Source organism: Martes martes (genome assembly GCF_963455335.1).
Source record: "Martes martes genome assembly, chromosome: 7".
Classification (NCBI taxonomy): domain Eukaryota; kingdom Metazoa; phylum Chordata; class Mammalia; order Carnivora; family Mustelidae; genus Martes; species Martes martes.
In genome coordinates this window covers 47,325,422-47,340,140 of record NC_137894.1, presented here as the reverse complement: position 1 = coordinate 47,340,140, position 14,719 = coordinate 47,325,422, and the positions used below count along the sequence as shown (strand labels likewise).

At 41.0% G+C, this 14,719-nt stretch overlaps 1 protein-coding gene across 5 annotated transcripts in view; it reads left to right on the top strand.

Annotated features, from left to right (window-relative positions):
* Positions 1-14,719, top strand: part of AAGAB (alpha and gamma adaptin binding protein) — a 50,830-nt gene that overhangs the window by 21,886 nt on the left and 14,225 nt on the right. For all 5 annotated transcript variants that reach the window (XM_080808406.1, XM_080808402.1, XM_080808405.1 and 2 more), the window contains one exon: positions 414-497. In XM_080808406.1, the coding sequence (XP_080664532.1) occupies positions 414-497 (84 nt within the window). The remainder of the gene's footprint in view (positions 1-413; positions 498-14,719) is intronic.

Here is a 14,719-nt window from a genome sequence, read left to right as displayed (position 1 = left end):
CTTAAATAGCCAAAATTGGTGTTTCCAAAGCTTTGCCAGGATTGTATAATTAACAGGAACTCACATTTTCAGGAAAATATGAGTAGATTCCATTGATGAGGTGATAGAGATGACTTTATCATAGAAACCTTTTATAAAGTGCATTTATATCATTGTTTGTTTTAGTTTCTAGGATATTCTTATCAAGAGCGCTAAGCTCTGTATTTTTTTCTTTACTAGGTAAGTTACAATGTTAAGTACCAACTAAATAAGCAAGATAACTAGGCCACAGTTATTTAAAAGTATGGTTTGGGGGATGCACACACAGACAGGTGTGTGTGTGTGTGTGTGTGTGTGTGTGTGTGTGTACATATATATATATATATATATATATATATATATATAAAAATATATCTGTTTCTCCTCCTGATTAGATGACTTCCCAGAATCTACAGGAGTAAAGCGAATCGTTCAAGCCTTGAATGCGAACGTGTGGTCCAATGTGGTGATGAAGAATGGTAAGTAACTTAGGACTAAAAACCTGAGGGTTTTTTTCTCCTGTTCCCTGTAGGTTTTAAATTCTTTGTGTATATGTGGAACCATTTGGCTCATATAAAATCTATAGATTTGTTCAATTTTAAGTTCCCAGCTGAAGAAAGAGCCAAAAGGGGCACCTGGGTGGCTCAGTGGGTTAAAGCCTCTGCCTTCGGCTCAGGTCATGGTCCCAGGGTCCTGGGATTGAGCCCCGCATCAGGCTCTCTGGTCGGTGGGGAGCCCACTTTCCCCTCTCTCTCTGCCTGCCTCTCTGCCTACTTGTGATCTTTGTCTCTCAAATAAATAAATAAAATCTTTTAAAAAAAGCCAAAAGTAACATTTCTAAGAATTTATAATGTATGTTTAATAGTTAATTCGATAAGAATTTAGGAACTTAAAGCTTGCTTATAATAAGCCTAGCATTGTCCTGGGGCACCTGGCTCAGTCAGTTGAGCGTCTGCCTTTGGCTCGGGTCATGATCCTGGGGTCCTGGGATTGAGCCCTGCATTGGGCACTCTGTTCAGCGAGGAGTCTGCTTCTCCCTCTGCCCCTTTCCCCCACCCCTTGGTGGGGTGGCTTGGACTCTCTGCCTCTCTTTCTCTGAAATAAATAAATAAAATCTTAAAGAAAAAAAAAAAAAGCCTAGCATTGTCTTTGGCTTTGAGAAATACCCCCAAAATTGTAAAACATGAACCCTAGCCCTAAGGAACTCATGGTCCAGCTATGGAATCGAAGTGTGCACCTTTAACCTGCTAGGTAACCATGCAAGGGAGTCTTTGATGAGTGCGGAATGACAGATACAAGTAGTAAACACATAGAGGTCAGAGATGTGGTCGTTGTTGTGTGGGCATGAGTGTGCAGAGAGTGCATCAAGGTGAAAGCAAGTCTTGGCCGTAGTGTTCATGGGATGGTCAAGATTTGGGTAGTTGAAGGGGGAGAGTGCCAAGCAGAGGAGAAAGCATGGCATGAAGAATAATGGCGGTGTGTTCCAGGGTCACTTAGCAGTTGGAGCTAGCTTAGAAGAGGGAGGCCTGAAGGCTGGGCAAGAGCATCTGGACTTTTCCTGATAGGAACTGGTGAGTCACTAGCACTATTTTACCCAGAGAGTGATGCAAAGAAGTTGGTATCTTTCAAAGGTTAACGTCATGGTGGTGTGCACGTGAGTTTGGCAGTTGAAGCAGGTGGAGGTAGACCTGACGTTATGGACACCAGGCGGCAGCCCAAGAGTGAGGTCGTGGGGCCTGGGCTAATATGGTGGCAAGTGGCCATGGGGTGGGAAGCCAGAGCTGAGATGCAGCAAGAAGGGCGTGGGCTGGTTGGTGCATGTTGGCCCCTGACTGTCAGTATCAGTTTAATGAGGCTGCCATAATGAAGTACAGCACGCCGGGAGTGTAGAACGGAAGGTGGTTATTGTCTCCGAGCTCTAGAAGCCAGGTGTGTGAAACCAAGGTGTCCGCAGGGCCATGCTCCCTCTGAAGGTGCCAGGGAGGGATCTCTTCTGTTCTCGCTTCTGGCTTCTGCCAGTTTTTTGGCTTGTGATAGCATGTATACCTCCCGTCCTCGCACAGCCTTCTCCCCATGTGCCTGTCTGTGTTCGCATTTCTTTTTTGTATGAGGATAACAGTCATACCGGGACACCTGGGTGGCTCAGTTGGTTAAGCGGCTGCCTTCGGCTCAGGTCCTGCGATTAGGTCCTACATCTGGCTCCTTGCTCAGTGGGGAACCTGCTTTTCCCTCTGCCTACTCTGCCTGCCACTCCCCCCTCCTTGTACTCTCTCTCTGGCAAATACATAAAATCTTAAAATAAAATAATATAAGGACAGTAGTCATACTGAATTAAGGGCCTACTCTACTTCAGTGTGATTTCATCTTAACTAATTATACGTGCAAATAAGGTAACATTCTGTTTCCCAGTAAGGTAACATGCTGAGGTATTGGGAGTTAGAACTTCTACCTGTGAATTCAGTGGAGGGTACAGTTCAACCCATAACATAGTCCTTTAGGAATTGCTGATTGTGTGGTATTTTTCTGTCTCGTAGCACTTGGTTGTCTCAACAAGTACGCCATGGTAGGTGAAACACTACAGAAAGGAATGAGAAAAAGCCTATTTACACTAAGCTTACCCAGTGTCCCCTGAGATAAGAGTCAAATGGAAGATCAGCTTTATACAAGTAGAATACTGCATCTCAGTTTCTGGTTGGCACTTGAGTGTTAAGTGAGATTGGGGCCCTTTTGCTTGCCTGAGATCTGACCTGACCCATGTCATTCTGGAGAATCTCCTTCTGGTATAGTAAGCTACTCCTTCCCCCTTTCTCCCCTTCTATCCTTCTCCCCCCCCCCACTTTACTCTTTCTAGGGGGAATCTGATGTATCTGTCACATTGAGTTGCAAAGATAGATGTTATTCTTTTCAGTAGCGATTAAAATAATGCCCTGCTAGATTTAGATTTTAGCCTGTGTTGTCATCTCCCTGTTACCGAAACAAACTCAGAGTGAGGCTTGGTCCTTCTCATTCCTTCATTGAGCAAATCCTTGTTGAGCATTTATCATCGGCATTGCTGTACACGATCTTCACTATAAAAATATGTTTAAGGTATGGTACATAAACTGAATCAATTTGGAATAAAATTATATTCAGTGGTGCTTGTTAAATTTATGAGAACTATTTTCAGAGAAGCTTACTCGGCTTCAATCACTTTTTGATAAATCTGCCCCCCCCCACCCGACCCCGTCAGTTCATACATTCAGGAAGTACTACCTTATAATTTACATTTATAGCTATACATTTAGAGGCAGGACTGAACACACTTTATTACTTTGGAATTATGGTCAAAGGTGTTTTCTGAAAAAAGGCTTTTCTACCTGTTTTAGACACCAAACAATATTCTTAAGAGAATTGCAGAGCAAGGAGACATACTGTGGAGATTTCATGACTCTGCCCTGAGCATCTCTAACCTTTTCTCTTCAGTGTTGGTACACTGATTTGCAATTCACAAAAAGCCAAAATACTACCAGTAGCTTAATTCCATGTTTAAGAGGATCCTGAACTGTGTGGTATGAAGGAGACTTAACTATCTTCTCTCTAGGAGGAGCCCTGGATGTGGAAATGAAGCCCAGGTCTTAGGCAGTGTCAAGGACATCCTTGTATAGCCCCACATCTTAGATTAGAGACTGAGCACTGTGTGTGTATGGGTTGGGTCATGTTACTCCTCCAGAGTGACCTACTTCCCATACTCCTTCCAGGACTTTGCTTTGCTGGTGGTCTGGGAACCCAGGCAACTGCTCTTTGCTCCCACCAGGCTTTTCGTGAATGTCTGCCAGCAGGTGCTCACAGTGGTTAAATTTGGTTTTGGGGGATCTCCTCCCCTAGATCTTTTCCTCTTACACCCCCACTCCTTTCTCTTTTCTCTTTTTCTTTTGTCTTTCTCTTGCTTTTAAAAACTGGTGGCTAAATATATGTAGCATAAAATTTCCTATATTAACCATTTTATATGTACAGTTCAGAGGCAGTAAGTACATTCACATTGTTCTGCAGCCATGACTACTATAGGGTTTTTAAACCAAAAAACTGTTTAAATCAATAAGTTGGTTGACAAAGAAAGATATTAGAGGTATTCTTTCTTCTTTTTTTTTAACTGGAAGTTCATCCAGTTATTTTAATGAAGGAATAAATGTTTACACAAGATCTTAGAGCATAGTGTACCTAATTCATTCCAAGGCTACCATAACAAAGTCCGACCCAAGCCCTTAAAGATAGGGGCCGGTAAAGAAAATTTCTCACTCGTGAACACAGATGCCATGATTTTAATAAAAAGAATAGCATTTAACTACTGTAATTCATGGACTTACACTTTATTATGTTGTAGTGGAATTTCTCCTTTACTGCTGTTTCTCTAAAGAGTCAAGCGACAGGGACACCTGGTTGGCTCAGTTGGTTAAGCGACTGCCTTCAGCTCAGGTCATGATCCCAGGGTCCTGGGATCGAGTCCCACATCGGGCTCCTTGCTCAACAGGGAGCCTGCTTCTCCCTCTGCCTCTGCCTGCCTCTCTGTCTGCCTGTGCTTGCTCATTCTGACAAATAAATAAATAACAATCTTTGAAAAAAGAAAAAAAAAATCAAGTGACAGTTTCCAGTCCTAACACTGTCACTGAGCTCTGTGACCTTGGATCTCATTTTGTCTGGGATTCATTTGTAATCTGGAAAATGGAGTTGAGCCCCATCCATTGCTCCCTGCTGTGGCTACCCATTCCAGTCACCTGGAACCCTTTACCTTTGCCTCACCCGGAGTGTTTCTCTCGGAAAGGGGGGTGGACAGCTGTAGTTTACTGTAAGTGCCTTAGGAATTCAGATCTGCAGCCGTGGCTGAAACTACGGACATAAATGATCGTCATCTAGTTCTAACTTGTCTGTGCCTAATCCATGGGACTAAATCAGGCATTCCAAAAGTGGCATTAGCCCTGATGGACTTGCTCTCTCCGATTCCTAAATTGTGGTGTGTTTGCAAGGCACCCCTCTGACTTACAAAGCTGGCTAAAGACAGGATTGCCCAGTGTAGAGTCACCAAGAGGCAAAGACAAAAATTGCGGGCCATGCCTTTTATCTGTCCTCGGTGCCTTTTTGTAGTAGGAGCTAGTATTATGGCAAAGTCACCAGGGTTTGCATTACGTAATCCACCTGCAGATCTGAAAGAAATAATATAGCCTTTTAAAGTAGCTAATTGTCTCAGAGCATAATTGAGACCCTAGGTGTACCTGGGCCATTTGAGTTTTTCTTCTGTCAACCTCAACTCTCTCTCTGGTCCACAATTTAAATCCAGTTTCAAGTGTTCATTCATGCATTAAAAAAATAGTTTTATTGAGTACTTTTGTGCCAGGCATTGTTCTGCATGCTTGGAATACATCAGTGAAGAAAATGAACAAAAATTTCTGTCCTTGTGGTTTTCATTCTGGTGTTGAGGCAGTAGTCAACAGACAACACTATTAATAAATTACACAGTGTGTTAAGAAGATGTTAAGTGATACAGGAAAATAATAAAGCAGGGTTGGGATGTCGAGATTGCCAGATAGACTACAGTATTAAATCGGGTGGTCAGTGTTGGTCTCCTTGAGAGCTTGAGATTTGAGGAAGGAGATGAGGTGCTTTGCCATGTGGATGTCTGGGAGATGAGCAGAGCAGGTGTTGGGAATAGCTACAGCAAAGGCCCTAAGGGAAAAGCATGCCTGATGTGTTTGTAGCACATTTAGGAGCACACAGTGGCTGAGGGGAGAAGGTCAGAGAAAGCGGAGGACCAGATTATTTAAGGCTTTGTAGGGCATCAGAGTAACTTTCACATTTACATAAAGTCAGCTGGGAGCTGTTGCGGGTCATTGAGTAGAAGCGTGACGTGATCTGACTTTAGTATAAAAGGACCCCTCTGGCTGCTGGGTGGAGAATAGGTGATGGAGGTGAGGAGGAGCCGAGAAGACCTCTTAGGAGGCCATGGCAGCCCTCCAGGAGAGAGACAGTGGTGACCCGGATGAGAGTTGTAGCAATGGAAGACGTAAGTAAAGATCAAATTCTGGATATATTTTGAGATGGAGCTTGAGTGATTTCTTGATGGTTTGGGTATGAGATATGAGAGAAAGAGAGCAGTCAAGGACTCCAGGATCTGGACCTGAGCAGTTTGAAGGATAGGTTGCCATCAGTCACAGTGAAGAAGCTGCAGATGAAACAGACTTTGAGAGGCAAGGTGACATATGAGTACTTAAGCTTTGGACCTATTAAGTTTGAGATGGCTACTAGACTTCCAAAGGGAGATGGCAAGTAGCCAGTTGGATAGACGTGTGGAGTTTCAGAAGAGAGGCAAATGCGTGGCATTTAAAACCATGAGCCTGGATGAGATCACCAAGGGCGTAAGTGTAATAAGTAAAGTGGACCAAGGACCCAGGGATATTCCAACATCAGGAGAAGAGAAGGAACCAGCAAAGGAGACTGACAAAGAATGACCAGCAAGGTAGGAAAACCAAGACAGTAGAGTCCTAGGATCAAGCAGAGTGTTCTTCAGATGGAGGGAACAGTCAGCTATGCCAGATGCTGCTGGTAGGTCAAGTAAGATGAGAACTGAGAACTGACCTCTGGATTTAGCAATGTGGGCTGTCACCAGTGACACCAATAGCTATAACCTCTCCATAATCGCAACTTGATGCGTCCCACTCTCTGAACACAAACGAATTTTCCAGCACACTTTCTCCCTACAGTGCCTCAATCCAACTATTCTTCAACTCCACTGCGACTTCAAAACTATCACCTTTGCACTGACCCTCTCCCCACTGATTTTCTCTTTCTCTTTCCTACTGTGTTGTAGCTCTTGGTAATGATAAAGTCTTAGGGCATGACTGGGAATACATGGCTGAAGTGGGGGAGAGGACAACATCGGTAAAAGACATTTAGTGAACTGAGAGTTAAATTGTTGGAAGGGTCATCTCTGTGGCTATTGAACTTGCTAGGAATTCTTCAGTATTGGAGAAAATGACAGTGAACCAGTAATTAAAATTATGAAGAAATGAGGGGAAAATGGAGGGGAGGGGGTCTGTTGGATAATGGTAGTGAAGTTCTTGGACACTTGCCATAGTCTTTGTGAAAATACCAGGAGCCTTTTATATTTGGGGAGATTTTAGGAGTAATTTAATTCATCATTTCTCAGCTGAGACCCACTGAGGGTAGGGGAGTGCATTTCAAATGCTACACCCTCCCTTTCAAGGTACTTGCCTGGGTCCCAGTGACAGTTACTTTAGTAAGCCTATATTCCCCGTTGGTGGATAGGATGACAAATCTCTCAACTACATTGGGTTAAAAACTGTTAGGAACTTTCTAGCTAGTCTCTTCTCTCCAGTTTAGGAATGGCTTTGATAGCGTCCTTGCCAGATGACCATCCATCCTTTTTAGTTAAATGCTTCAAATAACAGGTACTTCAATACTTTGTGAAATAGTCTTAGACGCAATTCATTGCATAGAGAAATCAAAGAACTGTTTTTATAATTACTAGCAGATAGAGAATCTTTTTATGCTAGTAGTGTTGGGGGAGGACACTTGCTTTACTTTGTCATAGAGCTGAGAATAAATGGTGACAGTTTTCTCTCTGGATGATGATGTATTTTCCCTGCCTCTCGCTGTTACTAGCTTTCCTTTTGATCCCTCATCTTCCTAGTCTTCCTAGGAGGTGAAGAAAGTTCCAACGGAATTGGGAAAAAATTTAGCTCTGGGCTACTGAAGTAATCAAGGGAATGGGAAGAATGGAGATTGTCTAAAGTAGTAAGTTTGGAAAAACCAAAGCTAAAAAGGGATTTAACTGGAATCTGTAGTATAGGATATGTATAGGATAAATACAGACTGGATTTCCCAAATCCCAGACCATTATAACTTTGATTTCAAATAAAATGAAAGCATTATTGAACATGGAAGGAGGTAGTTTATGGAGTGCGTTACACTAAGTGGTGATCCAAGCAGAAAATGGATATGTTCCAAAAGGGGCTGCAATGAGTTCTCATGAATGGCTGTTGTACCTCATTCAAGTGGGGAACGTACTTTGCCTGAACTTTTAAGACTTATATCTTGGAGAGTAATCATGTTTTCCTTCCCACTGTTTTTCTATGCGGTATATTTTTCTATCAAGTCTTATGCTGGCTGGACTGATTCATATTCTTGAATTTGGTAGAATTTAATAAAGGGCATTGTTTTATTTAGTATGATAGTGTACATGGCTTAGCCAAATAAAGGCACTTATGATGTAGAATCTCCATGCACGCTTCTGGTGGGATATCTTCCTTTTACAGATGGGGAAGGGGTGGCCTCAGGGAAGGTTGGTGACTTGGCCATACTCACACAGTGTGTCAGTAGCTAAGGTAGGACCAGATGGCAGATCTTCTGACCAGGGTTGTTGTGTGTTTTTCCGTTATAGTGTGTCGATTTACATTATTGGCTGGTTAGAGAAATGAATGCAGAGTGGTTAGGTAATTTATCCAGGCTGCACATAGGAAATTATTGGTACAGTCAGATGAGTTCATTCCCTACAGAGCCTCCTCAGCCTAGGTGTTTTGGCATGAGTAGGATTTTAATAAGATAGACTGGAAGTAGTGATCATATCTGAGATTTGGACTTTTTTGCTTGTTGCATTTAAAATAAGTCCTTTCAAAAAATAAATCCTTTTAATTTAATTTAATTTTAGAATTTTTATTTATTTTAAATTTTATATGCTTTTATTGAAATATATCTGACACACAATGTTATTAGTTTTAGGTGTACAACACAGTGATTCAACAAGTCCATACTTCATGCTGTGCTCACCACAGGTGTGGTCCTGTCACCATGTCGCTATTATAGTACCACTGATTGTATTCTCTGTGCTATGCCGAAACTCCCCAAGATTATTCATTCTGTAACTAGAAGCCTGTACCTTCCACTTCTCTTCACCCATTTTCCCCAACCCTTACAACCCCACAACCATCAGTTTGTTCTCCACCTATGAGTCTGTTTTCGCTTTTTGTTTGTTTTGTTTTGTTTTTTAGATTCCAAATATAAGTGAAATCATATGGTATTTGTCTTTTTCTTTCTGACTTGTTTCACTGAGCATAATACCTTCTAGGTCCATTCATGTCGTCACAAATGATAAGATCGTATTCCTTTTTATGACCAAGAAGTATTCCATTGTGTGTATACATGCTACGTCTTTATTCATTCATCTGTTGATGGACACTTGGGTTGCTTCCACATCTTGGCTGTTGTAGATAATGCTGCAGTAGACATAGGGGTGCATGTACCTTTTCAAACTAGCGCTTTTATATCCTTTGGGTAAGTACCCAGTAATGGAATAACTGGATCATATAATATTTTTATTTTTAATTTTTTGAGGAACCTCCATACTGTTTTCCACAGTGGTTGCACCAATTTCAAGAAAATAGAAAATAGATTTCTATTGTTTCTTGAGGTAGGCCCATCACTATAAATTCCTCTAAGGGAAATTTTGCTTGGAGGGATTCTTCCGCTGCATCCCAGAGATTTTGGACCATTGTGTTTCCATTTTCATTTGTCTCCTTGCCTTCTTTTCATTTCCTCTGATTTCTTCATTGACCCTTTGGTAGTTCAGTAGCATGTTTTTTAGCCACCATGTTTGTGTTTTTTTTTTTTCTTGTAATTAATTTCCAGTTTCATATCATTGTGGTCAGAAAAGATGCATGATAGGATCTTAATCTTAAGTTTATAGAGACTTGTTTTATGGCCTAACATATGATCTGTCCTAGAGAATGTTCCATGCATACTTGAAAAGAATGTGTATTCTGACATTTTTGGATGCTTTGTACATATCTGTTAAATCCATCTGGTCTAATGCATCTTTCAGAGACACCATTTCTTTATTGATTTTCTTTCTCAATAATCTACCCATTGATGTAACTGGAGTGCCAAAGTCCCCCCTATTATTGTAGTATTGTTCGTTTCTCCCTTTATGTCTGTTATTATTTGCTTTGTGTATTTAAGTGCCCCAATGTTGATGCATAGATATTTACAATTGTCATATTCTCTTGTTGGATTTAAAATAAATCCCTTTTAAAAGGCTGTCTGAAATGATGTTGACACTACCTCTATTCCATTGTCCTGCACTTAATCCAAACCACAGATAAAGCTTGTTATTTAATGTAATAAATACTTACACATTACTTGTGAGTGAAAAAAAGTTTATTTTAAGTTATTTAGCGTCTCAAGAGAGTATTCTCTTCAATTTGTGTTAAAACTCTTATGTAGGGGCGCCAGGGTGGCTCAGTGGGTTAAAGCCTCTGCCTTCGCCTCAGGTCATGATCTCAGGGTCCTGGGATCAAGCCCCATGTCATTTTTGTTACTTAATTTCATATTCTAAAACAGGTAAAATTATACTACTAAAATTGTAGGCAAATTATTATCCTAGAAAGAGATTTGAAAATTTTCCTAATTTGAAAATCTTCCTAATACAAGATGTAACTTTTGGGTTATCTTATAGTAACCTAGTTTTGTATTCTTGGTTCTATCAGTGTCTTATTTCATAAACTAAGGTATGCATTCTTAATTGGGCATTGTTGTTGGCCACAAAGGGGTGAAAATTGATTCCTGGGGAGGGGAGGCAAAAGAATTACTCATTTTATCTATAAAGCACAGATACATATATATCTATATAACCATATATACAGTCAGTATATCTGTGTTTTTAATATTTCAGTGGGGAAGGTGTGTCATAATTAGGAAAAAAAATGTCTAAAAAGGCCTTGAGTGGAGCGCATCTTTGTCCCTAGTTCTCAGCACAGAACTCCTAAGGTAATATAATCAATTAATATTTGGTTTTTGTCCTGGCTCCTAAAACAGCTCCAGAGCTATAAAGATGAAGGGAGCATCTTTTGGTATTCAATAACAAGCCCCTTTCAACCACACCTGAGTTTATGTTAATGAAGTGAACTTTGGAAAGCCCCTGAAGATGAGGGCTGGTTTTAAGGGAACCAGCCTTGTGATGAGAGGGTTAGACCTTGAACCCCACCACCTGACTCCTGGGGCTGGAGATTGAATTAGGCACCAACAGCCCGTGATTTAATCAGCTGTGCCTGTGTAATGAAACCTCCCTCAAAACTCTGAGCAACCTTCCAGGTTGGTGAATACCCCGAGGCTCTGGGAAAATAACACACCATGATGCATTACCCCACGCCTCTCTTTCATCCAGCTGTTCCTGAGTTACATTTTTGTATTGAAAATTGGTAATTTAGTAAGTAAACTGTGTTCTGGAATCCTGTGAGCCATTCTAGCAAATTACTGAACTTAAGGAAGGGGTTGTGGAAATTCCCAGTTTGTAGCCAGTTGGAGTACAGGTGTCAACCTGAGACTTGCAGTTGGTGTCTGACGTTGGCGGGGGAGGAGGGCAGCCTTGTGGCATTGAGCCCTTCACCTGAGGGGTCTGCGCTAACTCTAGGCAGTTAGTGTCAGAATTATAAGTTGTAGGACACCCATCCAGTTGGCATCCTGTGAGAACTGGAGAGTTGTGTGGTTTGGAAAAACCCACACATCTGGTGTCAGAAGTGTTGGTTATGAGTAGAGAAGGAAACAGAAGTTTTTCCCTTAGGGGCCATGATGAAAATGGTTGACAAACAGTGAGGTGAAGAATATATTATAAGCTCTTCCTTAGAGGAAATCCCCAGATACCACTATATTCATTGTAAAGGTCAAACTTCTAGGGAGGTTAGAGTTTCCAATATTTGCATTAAAGGTGTGACTTCCAGTGGTCCAGGAAATGAGGTGGTTAGGACTGCCTTTATAATTGGGCCGTGCTTTTTTTTAGATTTCTCTATCAACTTGCTCACTGCATAACCTTTCCTGTAATGTCTTGCCTCACATTTCCTCGACCTTAAAGCCTGGCTGTGGCTTAAGAAAAGGGATGTGCATAAAATCTCAGCTGCCTGCTTGAGTTACCCTCAGCCCCTGTCAGAGGGGGCTCATGGCTGTAGGGGCCTACTATATGGGTCATCTTTGTTTATAATTTGATAATATCCCTTTATGAGCATCAGGAACGGAGAACCTGAGGGTCAGTACTTTATGCCAAATGTGACAGGTTTTAAAAGTTGACCCCTCCTCACCTGGTGGTTCAGTCCATTAAGCATCTGACTTGGTTTCAGCTCTGGCCATGATTTCAGGGTTGTGAGATCGAGCCCCACGTTGGGCTCCATGCTCAGCGTGGAGTCTGCTTGAAATTCTCTCTCTCTCTCTCCCTCTGCTCTTCCTGTCTCTCTTTCTCTCAAGTAAAATAAATAAATAAAATCTTCAGAAAAAAAAAAAAGTTGACCCCTCCTACCCCTTTTCTGGTCTCCAATGAGAGTGCCTTCTCTTTCCATTTGTCTGGTACATTAAAAGGCCTCATTGCACTGTACTTTGTTATCTCTGGAAGGGCTGGGTATCATGCTCAGTGCTGTGCCTGGAACTTGGGAGGCACTTGTTAAATAAGACTTGGTTTCAAGGGCAGGGAAAAGAAGCTGGGTAGTAGAAGACTGATGAGTTGTTTGTTTTTCTGATGAAGTTGTCACTTATTGTTTAACAAAGGAAGGTAGCATTATACACAGTGTCCTCGTTTCAAGTTTCAGTTAGTGTTACCCCATAGTGTTATCCCGAGGTCCCCACCCCCGGCTTTGTTGTCTGAGCACTGGTGAGGGCCATGGGGCGGGGGAGTAATCTGTACTTGTGGCTCTTGGGTGTTCAGTGGCCTTTTTATAACAAATACCACCATTGAGTGAAGGGCAAGGAAGGGAGATTTTATGATCTTCTGCTGTTACTAATCAGTGAAGGAGGGATTACACTGCACAAATACTACAGTTGTGACTTTGATCCCCCCAGGGGTAAACAATAATTGTAGAGATTGGATTTCAAAAGCCCTGAGAATTTATTTTCAGTGTATCTATTATAGTTTAATCTCTAGTGATGCAGGTGGGTAAGGATTAAGTGGAATTTAATCATGGAAACGACGACTTTTTCATTTAATGGTTTTCGATGTTCCCGTTATAAATGTAAAGAATTATTCATCTATTAATGCAGATCCTCCTGAATTTACTGGTAACAAGATACCAAAGTAGAAGTCCCAGATTCCAGTTTAAGGATGAATTGGGACTGATGTACAGAGCAGTGGCGAGAAATAAGTACCAAAACACAAGGTTTATGTGGCTGCCTGATACCTAGTCTACTCTCCTGAGAAAGTAGACGGTAATGCCTTTAGTATAGTTTTTTTTAAGAGAAAATAAAACAACATCAAACTAAGAGGAAGAATGGTTAATGAAGAGGGTTTTAGTGGGGTTTGTCTTTGCCTTGGTCATCTTGAGAAAATGGTGTCATGGCTCTGGATTCCAGTTTCCTCATCTCTGGTTAGGGTAGAATTCTACCAACATCACATTCTGTGGAACTGCACTCCTTGAGTCAGACTGAGTTGCTCCTCTTGTTTATTCCATGCCTAACATTGTGGAACTTCTGAAGGAATGAGTTGAACAATCTCCTACGTTTGTCTGTCAGTGTTGTGGTCAAAAATAAAATAAATAGATTTCTATTCGTGTGTGTGTGTTGAAGGCATGATTTGATGGAAGAGATTGTATTGTAAAGAGAACAAGGCGAAGAAGGAATTGTGAACAATTAGAGAAGATGGAAGGGAATAAATGAGTCCAGTGATTAGACTTTGTTTTTAAAAAAAAATCACTCTCCAAATTGTCCATAAGCAAATAAAAAGTGGGAGATCTGTTCAGGTTTTCCCCCCTGGAGGCAGGGCTTCCTTCTGCAGCCACCTTGCAAAACATTTTTGGTAGTTTTCCTTTGGAATTCTTTTTAGAGCTGTTTACGAACCACATAAGAAAAGTCATCTTTTTCTTTATGGTAACATCTTGTTTCCTTACTCTTATTATTCCTCACACTTAGTTCTGAATGAAAAAAAAAATTGTCAAAATCAAAAAGACTTGATTCTAAACATTACTTTGAGGATTTTTTAAGAGTGTGCTTCTGGCTCTGGAGATAGGACTACAATGGAGGCATTAATGAAATTAGTATAATGCTTTCCTTTGGAACTATGGGAAAGACAGAACTCATTCTGCTGTTCAGTTCAGTTTATTAAGAATTTGTGTGTATACAAATTTTAAAAATCAAAAACATTTATGTGTATGCATGCAAAGAAAAAAAGATCAGGAGGACATATGTCAAAGGATCAATTGGCATGTTTCATGATTTCGTTTTCTTCTTTATACTTTTCTCTATTTTCCAAAATTTCCATAATGAACATTTTGCTTTACAATCAGGAAAAAGAAGAAAAGCATAGTCTGGTGACTTTGTGGACATGCTCGTTCTGTCTTCAAGCATGGTCAGAAACCGTTCTTGACTTTGAGCAGGTGTCATAGGGAGAGCACAGATTCACTTTTGTGGACTCAAAGCCAGGGTTACCACCAGCTACAGTACATCAAAGTTTTGTCTTTTGAAGCACTGGTTTCTTAAAAGAGAATAATTCTTTCTGATTTCAGAAAGGTTCCTTTCAGTATGACAAGCAGAAGCGGAATACGTTAAAAATGTGTAGGCTTGTTTCCCAAATACTAGTGAAATCAGTTCTGATGCAGTACGCGCTTAAAATAAGTTTTTATGCAAATTGTATGGTGTGATTTAAAAATACTATTCAAAAAATAGGCACAGCTTCTCTGTGTAA